The 18,498-nt window shown below is 34.4% G+C and overlaps 2 protein-coding genes across 2 annotated transcripts; both read left to right on the top strand.

Annotated features, from left to right (window-relative positions):
- The first annotated feature begins 1,004 nt into the window (after positions 1 to 1,004).
- Positions 1,005 to 12,723, top strand: LOC7486058 (dynamin-related protein 3A). The gene is made up of 21 exons (XM_052454526.1): positions 1,005 to 1,553; positions 3,149 to 3,431; positions 3,511 to 3,539; positions 3,640 to 3,741; positions 4,346 to 4,414; positions 4,510 to 4,569; positions 4,718 to 4,831; positions 5,149 to 5,197; positions 5,315 to 5,424; positions 6,553 to 6,645; positions 6,802 to 6,894; positions 6,971 to 7,108; positions 7,557 to 7,670; positions 8,329 to 8,424; positions 8,535 to 8,577; positions 8,647 to 8,807; positions 8,983 to 9,129; positions 11,048 to 11,100; positions 11,223 to 11,322; positions 11,820 to 12,060; positions 12,552 to 12,723. The coding sequence occupies exons 1-21, from the start codon at positions 1,191 to 1,193 to the stop codon at positions 12,587 to 12,589; spliced, it is 2,496 nt and encodes an 831-aa protein (XP_052310486.1). The 5' UTR covers positions 1,005 to 1,190; the 3' UTR covers positions 12,590 to 12,723.
- Positions 12,724 to 13,568: 845 nt separating this feature from the next.
- On the top strand, positions 13,569 to 14,675 carry LOC112328139 (uncharacterized). The gene is made up of 2 exons (XM_024604904.2): positions 13,569 to 13,872; positions 14,218 to 14,675. Exons 1-2 carry the CDS (start codon positions 13,711 to 13,713, stop codon positions 14,530 to 14,532), a joined length of 477 nt encoding a protein of 158 aa, XP_024460672.2. The 5' UTR covers positions 13,569 to 13,710; the 3' UTR covers positions 14,533 to 14,675.
- Positions 14,676 to 18,498: the final 3,823 nt, after the last annotated feature.

The following is an 18,498-nucleotide window of genomic DNA, read 5'->3' as shown; positions in this document are numbered from 1 at the left end:
CAAAGGCAAACTTTCCATTCAGAATTCTTGTCCCCACAAATTCCCTATGCCCGACAAACCTTCAAAGAGTATGCTCGAGGGCAGCACCGATTGCTCCATCATGCGGGGTTGACTCGATGATTAAAGATTTATGATCATAGCAATATTTGTAGTGACCTTTTTTTTTTTTAAAAAAATAATGTTTGGTCAAAAGAGCTGTTAAAGCAGAAATACTTGGAATGTTAGAAAAGCTTCAAAATGAGCTCTTCTTATGCAGTGTTCGGCACTATGATCGAAAAATATTCTTTATTATTTTAATTTTAAATTAATATATTTTTAATATTTTTATATCATTTTAATATATTAATGGTAAGAATAATTTTAAAAAAATAAAAAAAATATTATTTTAATATATATTAGAATAAAAAATACTTAAAAAAACAACCATTATTATACTTCAAAATATTTTTTTATCATTTTGTTGTCCATCTCTAACAAATATAATTTCAAACTCAAACTTCATCATGTATGCTTGATATTATAGTATAAGATATATTTTATTTGAAAATATATGAAAAAAATAATTTTTTTTTAATATTAATATATTAAAATCAAAATAATTTTATGGTGTTTAGAGATTCTATTAGTTATTTCTAAGGTCATTTTAAATAAATAAATAAAAAGATAGAACTAAAAAAAAAAATTCTAAAAAAAAAAATTCTTATCAATTTTGATGAGTGATTGAATTTTTTTATGTTTATTTTTTTCAAAATGAGCCCCTTAACTAATAAAATATAAATAAGTACTCTTCAATAACTATAAAATTCTCCTCAAAACATTAAAAAAAAAAACAACTTAAAAATTACTTTAAAAAACATATTATTCCGCAAATACAAAGACTATCTAATTAAATAAATACCCAACTCTATTTAAAATTTTAAACTTCCTTACAAAGCATCACAGAGGAGCGCAGGTTAACTCCCTTTGACACCCCACCGTTCATTGTAGCCTTATTCAAACACAAAAAAAAAAAAAAAAACTCAAACACCACACCACGCCCCACCTCCCAACAAAAAACCCAATCACACACAACACTTCACCGCCATCATTTTCTCTCTCTAAAAAATAACTTTCTATCTCTAGAAATCTCCAAAACCCTAGGGCTAGGGTTTCAATCACATTCCATCTCTTTCTCTCTGGATCCAGAACCTATGGCGGAGGAACCAGCATCACCGTCGCTATCATCGGCGGCGCCGCTAGGATCATCGGTGATACCGATAGTTAACAAGTTACAAGATATATTTGCTCAGTTAGGTAGTCAATCGACGATTGAGTTACCGCAAGTGGCAGTTGTAGGCAGTCAAAGCAGTGGTAAATCGAGTGTTTTAGAAGCACTTGTTGGGAGAGATTTCTTGCCACGTGGAAACGAGATTTGTACTCGGCGACCGCTGGTTTTGCAGTTATTGCAGACTAAAAGGAAAGGTGACGGTAGTGGTGAAGATGAGTGGGGAGAGTTTCTGCATTTGCCTGGGAAACGGTTTTATGACTTTTCCGAGATCCGGAGCGAAATTCAGGTGCGGAGTTGGTGGATTATGACTTTTTCTCGTAGATTTTGTGTGTTTGTGAATTCAGTTTTCGAGTTTTATTTTGTGGTGTTTCTGTAATTTGTGATTGTTGAAGATATTTTATAGAAAATAAGGCCCTACAACTCCCAAGCAATCAAAATTACTGTTCATTTCGCTAGCGAAATTATGTCATGGAAATTCGTTTGCTGTCAGGTTAGGTTATTATAACCGTTTAAGAGTTTAATAGTAATTTCTGAGATGTTTGTGTGTTCGGGAACCATTGATGATTGGAGAGAAAGTTTTGAGAAATTAAAGAATGGTTTTGTTGAATGAGTAGGTGTATGTATATATCATCGAGTGCGTGTTGTTTTTATTAGTAATAGTTGAACAAAAATATGGAGAAATTAAGGTCTGGATTGCATGAAAGAGTATTTGTGTTTTGTTCCTGTATTGTAAATGTCTTAAGAGATCAATTTTGATTTTTTTTTTATTATTTCTCTGTGTGTGGGCTTGCAGGTCTTCTGTTTTGTAATAGTTGAACTGAGGTGTAAAACATTGGGAGAATTTCAAGGTGTAGTTAAATTCAGAGTTTCTTTTAGCAATTCAATTGCTAATAGTTGAAGGAAAAGTGTAAAGGAAAAAATGACGAAGTTTTTAGTTGGTGTTTAGGAATGTATGAATGGGGAGGTAATTTGAATTAATTAATAGTTATACTGTGATTTGTTTTGGTTTGTTAGTGTAATTTTGCTTGAGTGATTTTATTGAGTGTACTAAATGATGTATTTAGTTGATTTTGGTAGTTGAATGGTTAAGTGATTTTGTTATTGGGAACCATTGAAAACCTTTTTTTTTTTTTGAATTTTTGGAGAGGTAGGGAGGGTGGTTATAAATAAATTCCAACTGATTAGATTGTTTCAGATTGGACATTTTGCTTGGATGGTTCTATGGGGAGTGATTAACTTATAATGCTAGGCTTTTTGAAAATTTCTTAATGAAATTGAGTGAGAGGAAAAATATTGCATGTTTTCTGGAAATTATTGTTTTTGTTTCACATGTTTGTTAAATTTATAATTTGTTTACTTTTGAAGTGATATTGGAGTTATTTCACATTGTTTATGCTGTCGGAGTTGCGGAACTAGCACTTAGGGATTAGGCATGTGGATTTTTCTCTAAGTACTTGAAGAGCCTTGTTTACATTGGAGGCAAAAACCCTTATTTTGAAAAGTTTTTACTTGTTTATCAGAACGAAACTTGTTTGGCTGTACTTTGGGTAGCAATTTGATATAGATATTGCAATGTAAAAATGGAAGTGATAAAGTCCAATTAATATAAAAGAACAGTCTTCTTGTTAATTGCTAAGTACCAACACAATTTATTGACTATGCAGGTTTTTATTTAACTGCTCTTTTAGCTTTGTATTGAATAGGGTAATATTCATGTTTAATCAAGTCTTTGTTACTTGCATGGCTCTAATAGATTTTCTCAACTTAGAAATATTTTACTGTACATCAGGGTTTGGTTCATTGATTGTTGATATCCACTTAATAAATTTCACTTTCAATAACCAGTCAGCTCATTATTCAATAATACTGATTTGATTGCAGGCTGAGACTGCTAAGGAAGCAGGAGGCAACAAAGGTGTCTCTGACAAGCAAATTCGTTTGAAGATTTTTTCACCAAATGTTCTTGATATTACACTTGTTGATCTACCTGGTATAACAAAGGTTCCTGTGGGTGATCAACCCTCCGATATTGAAGCACGAATTAGAACTATGATCATGTCATATATTAAAAAACCAAGCTGTCTGATTCTAGCTGTTACAGCAGCAAATTCAGATTTAGCAAACTCAGATGCTCTTCAGATTGCAGGAAATGCAGATCCTGATGGTAAGTGTGCCTTTGATATCCTGCCTGGGTGACGTTTTCATGCTTATCTTGTTTAACTTATGCTAATCTTTTTTGACAGGTTATAGAACCATTGGAATAATCACGAAGGTGAGCTTGCAACTTTGACATCATGTTTCTTGTGTGTTTTAACATCTACAGCATCTTGGTTGCTCCTTAGAAGGATTTTCATGTTTTTTCTTTGACTCAGTTGGACATTATGGACAGAGGCACTGATGCTCGTAATCTTTTGCTTGGAAAAGTGATTCCCCTTAGACTTGGTTATGTTGGTGTTGTGAATCGTAGTCAAGAGGTAATCATGTAACTACGTAGGAATAGTGCATGCTAGTGGTTTAATGGCGCATCCTTCTGCATCTTATTTTTCTGGGCCCTGCCTTGTTACCTCATTCTTTTTTTTTTTTCTTCTTATTCCTCCTTTTATGTTATTGCATTGCTGATACTTGATGAAGTGGTTGATAAATTATTTTGGTAGGTGTTTTTGTTTTTTAATATGCTTTACTTGTTTTACTCATTGCACCTGTTTTTCCCATAAGGAATTGTGTTGGTATTGTTTTTTTTTCCGACGCTTTACTGGTTGAATGTAGAAACTAATATCCAGTACTGGTAATCATTAAAAATAAGAATTTTCTATATGGTTTGTTTTCCTTTTCAATATTTTAAAATCTTTTCTTGTTCTTGATCATTTGATTTTCAATATTCTTATGTCATGGGATACATTTTGAAGACATATCAACCTATCTGGCAAGCCTTTTCAACTTATATGAAATTTTCCTGGCTGTGCATGTTAGGACCATAATATATTGCACATGATGTGACTTCCTGTTGAAATACGAACCATGACATTCTAGACCACTCATGGACTAATCTTTCGAATGGCTATCCTGATGCTGATGCAGGATATCATACTCAATCGGAGCATCAAGGATGCACTTGCTGCGGAGGAGAAGTTCTTCCGTAGTCGTCCAGTATGACTGCCTTATCTCCTTATTGTTATACCTAATTTGTTGCAAAATCAATTACAGTAATCTATTGCTTTATTTACTCACATGCTGTTCTATAGGTATATAATGGTCTAGCTGATCGCTGTGGCGTTCCTCAGCTGGCGAAGAAGCTGAATCAGGTAGAATTTTTGCAGCATTATTTACTTTCAGAATACCTTAAGTGACATCATTTCAAAGTAGATTCCTTGTGTTCTGCATTTATTGCTAGGACTTCCATAGGATTTTTTCCCCTATGAATGAACCTTATTTTGTTACTTTTCCCTCCAGATTCTAGTGCAGCATATAAAATCAATACTTCCAGGGCTGAAATCACGCATAAGTTCTGCTTTGGTTTCTGTAGCAAAAGAACATGCAAGCTATGGAGAAATTACGGAATCAAAGGCATGTATTGTTTACTTAATTTTTTTTTTCTGAGTGTCCCTGCAACTTGATTGAGATTATTTTCAAATAATTTTATGATTTCTGGTATCCGACTATATTACTTGTCTGAGCTGATGCTTTGCCTTGATAATTGGCCCTTTTTTTTTGTAGTGTTATTGGTTGTTAATGCTTGACATTCATAATTTTATTACACTTGAGTTCTTATTTTGTGACTGTTCCTTGTGTTTTCAGAAGGTTCTAGTCGTCCACTCTTGCCAAAGTATGTTTTTATATTATTGTTTTAATTAACTAGTTATACTACTTTTTGTAAATAATAGGCTGGACAAGGAACTCTTATTCTGAACATTCTTTCAAAATATTCTGAAGGTAATTCTTGTTATTCTTTTCACTCACATTTTGAATTATGTCTTCTTCATAGATATTCGATCGTTTCTTATTCATGCTTAAGATCATTAATGTGTGCCAATTTCTTGTTGGAAACAGCATTTTCTTCAATGATAGAGGGCAAAAATGAAGAAATGTCAACATCTGAGCTTGCCGGAGGAGCACGAATTCACTATATTTTTCAATCAATCTTTGTGAAGAGTTTAGAGGTGTGTATATTAACATTTTCATGTTCTTCCTTGTGAACAGTGGTCATTTAATAGGATTGATGTAACAAATTTCTATCAGTTCCATGTGCATGCTTGGCATTTTCTCCTTCATGAGAGTAATGTTCCATCTGGTTCATTTGAATAGAGTGAGAGCCTGATTACCTATTGTAAATCTAGTAAAACAAGCCCTTTTTTCAGGGATAATATATTTTTTTTGGGGAGGGGATTTGGATGTGGGCGCTCCAAGTTGTAGAGCCTTACGTTTGAATCTTTAACCTCTGGACCAATGCCACATTGGTTTGTTAAATCGGCTTTAACTTTCTTGGTCTTCTCACAGAAATTAAATGGAACTATTCATTTGTGGTGCAGACCTGAGTATCGCTTTTTACATGGAATGGGGTTTCTAGGATGTCATGAAACCATGGAGATAGAGACGGTTGTTTACAAGTGGTTTTTGTGCATCTATTTTTGTAGTTAAGAATTTTTACTCTGTGGTGCATAGAAACTATAATGTAACTAGACTATGGAAAATTGTACAAAAGCCCACATGGCTATGCTTGTATGCGCTCTGCTATCCTGCCATTATGGCATTTTACACTTATCTGCCAAGAGATCTGCTCTGTTCTTTCACCCATTAAAGTTAGTGAATTCATTTAAATGATAGTAAAAAATTTGTTACTCTCATGTTTATGGTTCCTTTGTATATTTTGACAATGTCTTTTATCTTATCTTTTTTATTCATGGAGTTCCAAAATAAGTAGTTTCTATGGTTTTAATTTACAATTTCCAAAAATTTAGCTACTCTCATACTTAAATGATTTATTTAAGGTATGGTCGTACCATTCTGCTACTTTTGTGCTTTTAAATAACTAATATTTTTAGATCTTTGAATGATAGTCACCAGTTACAAGTTTAAAATGCCTTTGCTTCTTTCATTTTAAACAATGAGAGGTTAAAATGATATTTCTAGTACAATAAGCTTGTTTTGTTCAATAAAATTCAGTTGCTTGGGTGACTTAGCTACCATCCTGCGGGCAGCGTGACAAGTACTTTTGGGCAAAAAATGACTGTAATTTGCTGCTCATTACTGAATTGACTGAATCTGATGTTACATGATTTGCTATGCAGGAGGTCGATCCTTGTGAGGACTTGACTGATGGTGACATTCAAACTATCATTCAGAATGCCACTGGTCCTAGAACTCCACTGTTTGTACCAGAGGTTGGTTTATTATTTCTTTTTCTCAAATAAAAAGTGATACTTTTCTTTTTTACACGTGGAATCTTTTTTTTTTTTTTTGTGTTTTAACTTTTGCATCTTATAAAGGCTTCTATTTCTAAGCAAGCAGTGTAATGATTTGGGTTTTCATTTATATAGGTGCCATTTGAAGTTCTAATCAGGAAGCAAATAGCTCGTTTATTAGATCCAAGCCTTCAGTGTGCCAGGTTTATATACAATGAATTAATAAAGGTACGGATGTTGTGATTGAGGCTGTTTTAGAATTAGCATTTGCACTGTTGAATCTTCAAATGAAATTTCTCTCCAGATTAGCCATCACTGTCTAGTGAATGAACTTCAGCGGTTTCCTGTTCTAAGAAAGCGCATGGATGAAGTTATTGGAAACTTTTTGCGAGATGGTCTTGAACCATCAGAGACAATGATTGGACATATTATTGAAATGGAGGTATGTTCATACCAATATTTTTCAAAATCTTATTGGTAAAGTTTTCTGGTTAATAATGCTTTGTATCTCCATTCTCCTTTCAATCCTTGTGCATTCATTTTGTTGACTTGTTTTCTGTTGTATTTTTTTTTACCAAACTTTCTGTTGGCATTGAGAGTTGTAGACTATTCTACCTTTGAGGATTTTCTTTTCCTACCTTTCCTGCCAACTTTGTAAGTTTTAGACCTTGAACCTGCAACTCTTTGGTCACTTCCCAAATGATGGCCCTTTTTACTGTACTATGTGGTTGAAAGTTCTTCCTGGATAGCGAAAAGATAGTTACGCATATGCCTTGCAGTTCCAAACCTGTTTGCTTTCTCTGTTCTTTGGTTTCTTTACCATGTCAGTACGAGCAATTGTGTTGTTGAGCCCATCTCTGATATTGCATAACATTTACTTCCCTTTGCAGATGGACTACATAAATACTTCCCACCCAAATTTTGTTGGTGGGAGTAAGGCTGTGGAGATTGCACAGCAGCAGATCAAGTCGTCAAAGGGTTCTCTTGCTATGCCCAGGCAAAAGGTATGCCTGCTATGCAAATGATCCTCAGCACTGTTGTATCCACTATTTGATTTCTTACTTGTTAGCAGTGTTGTCAAGAGGCACTGAGGCGCTCGCATAGGCACTCCAGGCGAGGTGAGGTGAGGCCCCATCGCCTTTATTAGCCTCAGGCGTTGGGTTTCAATGAAGCGCTGCCTAGGCGAGCGCCTTGTGTGTGGGTGGAAGGTGTTAAGGCTAGCGCCTGCTTGAAGTTCTTTTTTTTTGTTGGATTTTTTTAAACTGATTTATGTTTTGACCTATCTGTCTTTTTTTTAATTGATATTTAATTTTGCTTTTTAATCTATTTGTCTACTTACTACTTTAAATTATCTTTTTTTTTAAAGGGTGAAAAATATAACTTTATATGACTTTGTTATGGTATTTTATATTTTCTTTTGATTTTCTAATGATCTAATCTTAATTGGGAAGATATATATTAGATTTATATAATATAATATAATATTACATTTGTTTTTAATTTATAAAATATTGCCTTGGTTCATTCGGGCAAGCGCCTAGCACCTCAAACATTTTACAAGCTTGGTGCCTTTTAGCGCCTTTCACCTTTGACAGCACTGCTTGTTAGATCCCATATTCTTTTCTTTTGGTCCCTATTCTTTTCATTTTTATTGTCAATTAGGATGGCATAGAGCTTGAAAAGGCACCTGCTTCTGAAAGGAGTATGAAGACTCGTGGTATTCTGGCCAGACAAGTAAATGGGATCGTGCCTGATCAGGCATGACATTTTTTGCTTTCTCGTTTATTCTTAAATCTTTAATTTTATTGTAGTGCATACTGTTATGGAGCCTGTCTAATTAGACAAACTGGTCTTTGTATGACTTACAGGGAGTACGTCCGGTGGCAGAAGTTGAAAAGGTCCCACCTGCTGGTAATTTTCTACTCAGAAATTCCATTGGATATACACATCCATTTTTAGACGCTTAAATTGTTTTATCAGGCAATACAAATGTTTCAAGTTGGGGTATCTCATCAATATTTGGTGGAGGTGATCATTCTCGAATGTATGCTAAAGAAAATTCAACAAGCAAGTCATACAACGAACCTGCTCAGAGCATAGAACCCTTGGAACAAAGCTTGTCTCTGATTCATTTAAGAGAGGTATGTTGTCTCTAATACTAGTCCTGATTAGCTTATGAGCATAATCTAACAAATTTCCCTTTGTTTTTAATTTTTTATTCTCAATGCATTTTATTCTAACAAATTTCCCTTTTTGTTTTTAATTTTTATTCTCAATGCATTTTATCCTAACAAGAATATTTTTGTGGTTTTTTAGCCCCCAACTGTCTTGAGGCCTTCAGAAAACCATTCAGAGCATGAGTCTATAGAAATTGCAGTCACAAAATTGCTGTTGAGATCATACTATGACATTGTTCGGAAAAATATTGAGGACTCCATACCAAAAGCAATTATGCACTTTCTGGTAATTCTTAATCAATGTCGGTTTACCTGTTACTTTCTTGTGGCCTTTGTATAATTACTATTACACTTACACATGGCTGTTATGTGATCTCATCTTATTTTGGGCCTTTCTATTGGTTTTTCACTATTTTGTTTCTTGTTTTTTATTCATATCTGCTCTCTTTTTGGGTATGTTATCTACCATCTTTGTGGTCATCTTGTTCTTCTGTAATTTTTGCTGTTAATAACATGAAGTTCTGTTCACCAAAATAAAAGAAAAAAAATTATACTTGCAAGATTTTTTGCAACTCTTTTCTCTTAAAAAGTTCAACTAAAGAAACAAGAGTTATTGGGTATGGCAGCATGGCCTATAGAACCAGTATCAATCTTATCCAAACATTGTCTGCAACTGCATAATGTTTATATTTTCAAAATGTTCCAAAACTCTCTTGTTTCCACCACCACCACCACCACCACCACCACCACTAGAAAAACTACCATGATGGAATGGCAGTTTGGACAAGTTCTCTAATGTTTTAAGTATTGTACTGCTAAAATTCAAAATGAAAGAACATATCTGCTCTCTTTTTTATTCATATCTGCTCTCTTTTTGGGTATGTTATCTACCATCTTTGTGGTCATCTTGTTCTTCTGTAATTTTTGCTGTTAATAACATGAAGTTCTGTTCACCAAAATAAAAGAAAAAAAATTATACTTGCAAGATTTTTTGCAACTCTTTTCTCTTAAAAAGTTCAACTAAAGAAACAAGAGTTATTGGGTATGGCAGCATGGCCTATAGAACCAGTATCAATCTTATCCAAACATTGTCTGCAACTGCATAATGTTTATATTTTCAAAATGTTCCAAAACTCTCTTGTTTCCACCACCACCACCACCACCACCACCACCACCACTAGAAAAACTACCATGATGGAATGGCAGTTTGGACAAGTTCTCTAATGTTTTAAGTATTGTACTGCTAAAATTCAAAATGAAAGAACATATCTGCTCTCTTTTTTATTCATATCTGCTCTCTTTTTGGGTATGTTATCTACCATCTTTGTGGTCATCTTGTTCTTCTGTAATTTTTGCTGTTAATAACATGAAGTTCTGTTCACCAAAATAAAAGAAAAAAAATTATACTTGCAAGATTTTTTGCAACTCTTTTCTCTTAAAAAGTTCAACTAAAGAAACAAGAGTTATTGGGTATGGCAGCATGGCCTATAGAACCAGTATCAATCTTATCCAAACATTGTCTGCAACTGCATAATGTTTATATTTTCAAAATGTTCCAAAACTCTCTTGTTTCCACCACCACCACCACCACCACCACCACCACCACTAGAAAAACTACCATGATGGAATGGCAGTTTGGACAAGTTCTCTAATGTTTTAAGTATTGTACTGCTAAAATTCAAAATGAAAGAACATATCTGCTCTCTTTTTTATTCATATCTGCTCTCTTTTTGGGTATGTTATCTACCATCTTTGTGGTCATCTTGTTCTTCTGTAATTTTTGCTGTTAATAACATGAAGTTCTGTTCACCAAAATAAAAGAAAAAAAATTATACTTGCAAGATTTTTTGCAACTCTTTTCTCTTAAAAAGTTCAACTAAAGAAACAAGAGTTATTGGGTATGGCAGCATGGCCTATAGAACCAGTATCAATCTTATCCAAACATTGTCTGCAACTGCATAATGTTTATATTTTCAAAATGTTCCAAAACTCTCTTGTTTCCACCACCACCACCACCACCACCACCACCACCACTAGAAAAACTACCATGATGGAATGGCAGTTTGGACAAGTTCTCTAATGTTTTAAGTATTGTACTGCTAAAATTCAAAATGAAAGAACATTTGGGGTCATCTCGGCTAGGATGGTTGGATGTAATTTGTCATATTCTTTTAGTTCTGATGTCACTTGGATTCATCATGTAGGTAAACCATACAAAGCGTGAACTGCACAATGTCTTCATTAGAAAACTTTACAGGTATGATAATGTTTTACATTGATTTTAGTCATTGGTCCTGATTTCATCCTTCCAATTATCACTTGTGTAATGTAAGCTAGTCATATGTGTTAAACCTGGATTTCTGTGTCTTCCTGAAACAGGGAGAATTTGTTTGAGGAGATGTTGCAGGAACCTGATGAGATAGCAATGAAGAGAAAGCAGACACGAGAACAACTTAGAGTTCTCCAACAGGCATTTAGGGTAGGCTATTCATGACTCTAATCAGCAAAGACCATATACCTTCACACTGTCCTCATGTTCTATTATGGTTCTCTAGAAGTATTAATTTTCCTTAAGCTCTTTGGTGTTGGGACTGGATTTAATTTTCTTTGAACTGCACATGTATATGGCGATTGGTATCTGCATATTTATGCAAGCATTTAACAGGCTTACTGTCAGAACTCGGATAAGTAGGTAAAGAACTTAAGTGTTTCGTCAAATGGGGTGACCTTTAAGATTTTAATCTTTCTTGCTTAGCGCGTTGTTTATCTTGTGCATGGTGACCCTATTACCCTCTCCTCTTGGAGAACTTATTTGCTACCCAAAAGCTAGCATGCATCAGTAGGCTTTTGTCACCAGATGTGGATATGAAATTCAATTGCTCTGTTGTCATGAGGTTCCTTAGCTGCTTCTGCATTGCAAATGTAGATGTGCTGAGAAATTCCTGGCATCTAATTCGCTGTATTCTTTCTTTTCAGACATTGGATGAATTGCCATTGGAAGCTGAAACTGTTGAAAGAGGATACAGTTTGAGCTCTGATTCCACAGGATTGCCAAAGATCCATGGACTGCCAACATCAACAATGTATAGCAGTGGTTCCAGTGATTCCTACACAGCTTCTCCTAAGAACCCGAAGTCCCGGAAGTCATCCCACTCAGGGGAGCTACAGCCACATCTATATGCTGATTCTAATGGAAGTGGACATGCTTACATGCCAGGTCTCTATCCAACAGTAGACTTTTAAGCCATTTGATCGAGCATATTGGTCAATTTCTAAAAGTGTCCAGGCATATTATATTTCTTTGAATTTCTAAGTCACCTTACGCATGCAACTTCCAGATTATTGAAATCCCAACTTTCAAAGATGGACATAAGCAAACCGGAAGTTGTGTTGCTCCCTGCCATATCTCTGTTTCTCTGATAATAGTATAGGGTTATAATTGCATTTTTTTATGAGGCTCCATGAAGAATAACAGGGGGGGGGGGGGTGGTTATTCTATCAGCAGAAGCCCGTAATATATATATTTTTTGATATGTGCTATTATGAAAATTGTTGTCCAATTTCCAGTTAGGATTGCCGGTCCATATCATTTTGATCAAATAAAACTTTGAAGGAGCACTGAGAGTGCCCTGTGGTGCTTGCTAGGCGTCAGCATTATTGAGCTTTCAAACACTTGTAATTTAGGTTCGCATTTCTTTGATTTTCCAGGTGTTGAGTGTCTTTATAAAACTTTGAAGGAGCACTGAGAGTGCCCTGTGGTGCTGGAATTCTCTAGGGATTTGATGTTGATAGCTGCTTCCTTGTTGCCTCATTTTCCTCGGATTTTTTCCCAGATTTGGAAAGATAATTGTGTTAATAGTGAAATTTTTTGAATTTGCAACATTTAGTTTGCAAGTCTATGTCTTACTTCGTTTTGAACTCTTTCAAATTCCACCGTCTCTGGGCTTGAAAAAACGTTACTGGAACAAACCGATGTTATTCTACGACTACGTGGACAAAATAAGAGCATCACCGTCAATGTCCTGTAGACCCCTTCATACATTTCCTATACATGGCTCGATCCGCCTCCCAATTTCATGTTATCAAACCTCCATTGCTGCAAAAATTGCGTTTGTGTTGCATACCGCCATGGGTTAATTTAATGGGCAAACATTCTATACCCTTTTCCTTGTGCAGTCACTCTTCCTTTGTAAGCCTATGTCCAATGTATTTGATGGAGAAGGAAAAAAACATTCTTGCCTGAATCAAGACTTGTCGCTATAATTGATGATAGCACTTCATGTAACCATGCAGATTGACATTATTATCACCATGTAAATCTAGCCCTACCTACGAGGGTAACAAGGTGTCCTACCAACTTGAAGTTTGACTCGAGCTTCAAGCTGGATTTTTTTTCAAACTAGTTTAGATATTTATCCAATTAATTGGAGTAATTTAATTTACAATTCAGTCGATAAGAGTTGAATAAATCAATTTTAAGAATTCTTTCTAATTCAAAACAATATCATTGAAATAATATCATTTTAAGGTTGATTTGACAACCTATTAACCCAAGCTCCTATCCGGGTATGACAACTTTGTACGATGTGGTCATAGGGGAAAAGACTCACCATAATTGGGCCTAAACCGTTATACATGACCACTTGCCCAAAATTCCCTTGAAAATCCAGAGAAGAATTGGGCCTAACTGTGATAGTTTTCTCTTCCAGAGGCAGCAAGTACCGGAAATAACTAGCAGCAGCAGATTCTAGACAGCATTCTCCGCCAAAAAAAACTAAAATTTGACTTCTCTCACTTCTCACTTCTCTCTTCTCCAAGAAACCACCAGCTCCAAACTTTCTCTTTCAAGAACAATTTTCCCGAGAAGATGATGAACATGAATGCACATAACATTAACATCCTCCGATACTTACTTCGGAAATGGACATTAAAACAACTTCTCATTTCGGTCATCGTTTTCTACACATCCAGTTGCTTGCTAGAGCACTATGTTTTGAACCAGTACTTTCCTCAATTCATCTCTGATCAGGTGCTCTCTTTCACTTCCTTCTTGTACTTAATTTGTTGTTTTCTTTAATCTCTGCAAGCCCATTTTTATGCATTTTCTTTTTCTTGTTTATGAATGTGATTCTGGGATTCAAGATTTCTGATATTTATGCTATTTTTATGCCCTTCTATGGCCATGAAGGCGAATTCAGATCAAGTTCCTTATAGCTATACTCATACCTCTTTCTTGAGTTTACTTTTATATGCCAAGATTCTATGTTTCTCCTTACTGTTTCAGTAATTCTCTCGTTTTCTCTTCAGTTTATTCCCTTTTTTAGTCCTCTCTTAATGCTTCTTTTATGGTTTTATGAATGATTATTTGGCTCAGGTCCAAGATTCTCTGAATGAAGTCTCTCACTCACCTACAGTTTTCAGGATGAATTATGCGGAAATGGAGAGGGAATTTAAGGTCTTTGTGTACCAAGATAGAAACATAACAAAGCATTGTGATTTACCGAGCAAGCACAACAGCAGATACGAAAGCGAAGAATATTTCTTCAGTAATCTCAAAATGAGTCCTTTTCTTACCGATGATGCGGCGGAGGCTCATCTCTTCTTTATTCCAATCTTTAGCCAAAAAATGACGAAAAAAGTACGTATTTCGTATCTCGAAATGGTTCACTTTGCTTTCTTCGTAGTTTGATGTAAGCGATAGCGCACTGGTTTTGGATATTCTTGATTCGGATAGATTGATTCTTGTGGAAAAATAAAGAGTGTCTAATGCACCAATTCTGCAATTGTATCCAAATTGTCTAAAGGACTTTAGGTGCTGATCATTTTTTTTGAGTTGCCATGATATTGGAATGAAGGCTGCTGAAAATATTCCATTTCTAGAGAAGAATACGGTTCGCCCTAAGTGTTCTTCAAGTTATGATTCCAAGTATATTCCACATAAGGATGTCGCCTTCCAATAGATAAAAGAGCAATCTCTTCCTTCTGATGGAGATAAGGGGTAACTTCAAATTGGTGTGACCCTTTGTGTATCCTTGAAATGTTGGAAAAAAACAATAACAGAACAGCGAAGGGGTTACTACTCACATGATTGTGATAGAATACAATATACTAAATAATGGTACTCTTATATTTTCATTATCAGAAACTATACAATATAAATAGACATTATAGAATGTCTTTTACAATCTTCAAAGTACTTAATTAATATTAGACTCTTCAATACTTACTCTAGATTCATAGTATATTTTATGTTCATGCTTATTTATTATAACATTAACTTCAATACATTTAATCTTAGTAAACAAGTTTAATAACTAACATTCTCCTCTCTTAAACTTGTTCCATTCATCTTCACGATTCCAAGCTTCTTCTGCAAATAACAGAAAACATCAGTTTTCAATGGCTTTGTAAAAATATTATCAATTTGTTCATCGAGTATCAATATGTTTTGAACGTTCATAATGAACTAGATTCTTTGCAAGTGTTATAGCAGACTTGTTATTAACAAAAATTCTTGTAGCCTTGCTATGTTTTTGCTACAAATCTTCCATCAGTTTCCTTAGACATATTGCATGACATATACACGATGCAATAACAATGTATTCTGCTTTACATGTGGATAATGCAACAACAGATTGCTTTTTTGATATCCACGTGAAAGTTGTTTCTCCCATAAAGAATACAAATCTAGTTTCGCTTTTTCTGTCTTCCAAGTTTTCTGCCTAATCCCTGTCACTGTAACCTATAATTTCAAGAATCTGCGAAGATGGAGTAAAACAATTCATAGCTTGTTGTTCTTTTAACAAAACGAAGGATCCTCTTTGCTGTTTTCAAATGTGAACTTTTTGACTTCTTCATATATCAGCTAATCAAGCCCACTCCAAACAGAATATCTAATCTAGTACATGTTAGATAATGCAAACAACCCACAATACTTTTATAGTATGTAGGATTAACTAAATCTTCTTCTTTAGTTAACTTGGTTCTATATTCAATTGGATTGTCTGCTGGACAATAATATTTCATAGTAAATTTCTTCAAAACTTCTATTGCATACTTGGCTTGTGAAATGAAGATTCCATCACTATATTGCTCCACATCTAATCCTAGAAAATAGGCCATGAGATCTAAATTTGTCATTTCAAATTCCTTCACCATGGATTGCTTGAAGTCTTGAATCATAGTAGAATGATTCCCTGTGAAAAGTATATCATCAACATATAAACAAACAAACATTTCTTGGGCCTGAACAATTACATGTTTTTCCTTGTAAGTTGTGTTTTGGTTGATTTTCTTAGCAGTCGTCGTGTCTTTCAGTGACGTTTTTGACTGGAAAAAATTCTCTGTAATGTTAAGGAGGATGATGTTCCCCATCTAAAGAAAATTCTTAAAGGCATACAAGAAAGGAAGTTCGAGAAAATGAGCCAAAATGTTCTTAAGGTAGACAGAAGTCCAAGAAATATTGCCAGAAAGATTTTGTTATTGTCTTAACCATATGTCACCTTTTTTGAAAAAGAAGAAGAAGAGGTTCTCCAAGCTCATTGCCCAGGTGCCAGGTGGTGCTTACTTCCTGAAAGCATTCGCCCGAGATGTATGGCATCTTTGTGATGGATCGTTTTTATATATATATATTTTTGGATTGCAGGTTCAAAAGCAGTACTTCCAGTGGAATTCAGTTCAAGTCAAGTATGATGCATTTCATATGGTTATGTATGAGCTATGGATGCGCCGCCATACCATTAGGTACTTGGATTGCTGAATGCTGTTCAACTTCTACATATGCCTCCACAGCTCTGCACCTGCACTACTTCTTATAACGTACATATTATAAAATAAATTATACAAATATTTCATAGTATTTTAATATCTTTTAAAATATTATATTCTTCAAAACCAATAAAATCAAATAACATTTATCATTAGATAAAGCGAAACAAATAATCCATATAATACTTCTTAAATTGTCAAAATCTGAACTCAATTAAAATAGTATAATAATGGAGTGTTTAAGACATCAAATAAAAAACTATAAGGAGAGCCCTGAGAAACAAGCAAGACATACTGACAAAAACCAAAGAAGCACAAACAATACTAGTCAACAAAGTTCACCTATATATATAAAAATTAAGAATTTAAAATAATATTAAAATGAAAAGGTGAGTTCAACCAACTTAGTGACGAAATAATATATAACATACATCTTAGATATTGATAGTTTGCAAGTTGATATCTTGATATAAATATACATACTAAGTATATTAATATAAGGTAGTGAAATACATATTAGAGATCAAATGACATTTGAAGATGATCAGGTAACACTTGAATCCTAATGCCTAAAATGTCCAACTAGTCGACTGCCATCACAAGCCAACCAATCAGTCGGTTTAGACCAACTAGTCGACCGGCATCACAAACCAACTTGTTAGCCAGTTTAGAACAACTGATCGATCAGCATTAACTAGTCAACCGATCGACAATTTCAGCCAACCGGTCGACCGGTTGATTGAGATTCCCAGAATCTTGATTTGTCAGTTTTTGAATCTCCAGATTCCATAAAACACCCAATTTGTTCTTCAAAGGCTAAAATTTAAAACATCAATTCAGTTTGTTTTAAGCTAACTAACACCCTAAAACATCAATTAAATCCCTTAAATCATTCAAGCATCAAATTAATATAAAAAAACCCTAAAAACTTATTAAATCCTTCTATAATCAATCTCTTAATAAAAAATAACAAAAAGAGAATTATTTACTTGTTTCTTGAATCTTTCTTAAACAAAAAACTTAAGCTAAACTGAAATCCTTGGTATATATAAGAGCACGTCATGACAGAGAGGGAAAAAAAAAAACAGAAGAACGGAAAACAAATTCTCTGGTATATACAAATAGTTAGGCTGTGGTTTAAGATGAACTTTAGGCTTGGGTTTGGTGGCCAAAACATGCGTCATCAAGGTTTACACAGAGCATGCAATAAGATTATTTCTTATATATCTTAATAATTTTGAAGCCCATGAGGGTTACCAGGAATCTAAATAATTTTGAACCAATAGGATGTTATAGCTGAAAAATTGGTAAACTGGCCGTGTCTTGTAGTTTTCAACCAGGATACAGATATTTTGAACCAATAAAGTTTATTCCTAAAAGAATAACATACTTGTTTCGAGTTTAATTTTTTCCCCATGAAATCAAGCACAAACGACCTTAAACATCAAAGTTCAAGTAGTAACAGCTTTGGTATGGCTTCAATAAAGTTGAAACTAAGCATTGTGGGCAATAACTTAGTAGGGTAAGGCAGTGACGAATTCAAGATCTAATTTTGGTAGCGGCAAAATAATATAACTATATAACTATATTAATAAAGATCCAAAGAATCCAAAATTCTATTTTTTTTCTTCTTATAATTTATATTTACTCCCTACAAGACTTCATACCTTGCCTCCACTTCTATGACAAGAAATGGGAATAAAGAAGAGATGAGCCTTCTGAGGATCATCAGTCAAGAACTGACTGTCTATCAGATTCATGAAGAAGTAGTGCTCACTTGCGTATTTGCTCTTGAGCTTGTCTTTTGGATCATAACATGTTGTTGGGTTTCCGCCTGGGTACACAAAGACCTTAAAATCCCTCTGCATTGCCTCATAATTCCGCAAGA

The sequence above is a fragment of the Populus trichocarpa genome, chromosome 7 (genome assembly GCF_000002775.5).
Source record: "Populus trichocarpa isolate Nisqually-1 chromosome 7, P.trichocarpa_v4.1, whole genome shotgun sequence".
Taxonomy (NCBI): domain Eukaryota; kingdom Viridiplantae; phylum Streptophyta; class Magnoliopsida; order Malpighiales; family Salicaceae; genus Populus; species Populus trichocarpa.
This window is presented reverse-complemented; position numbering and strand designations above follow the sequence as displayed.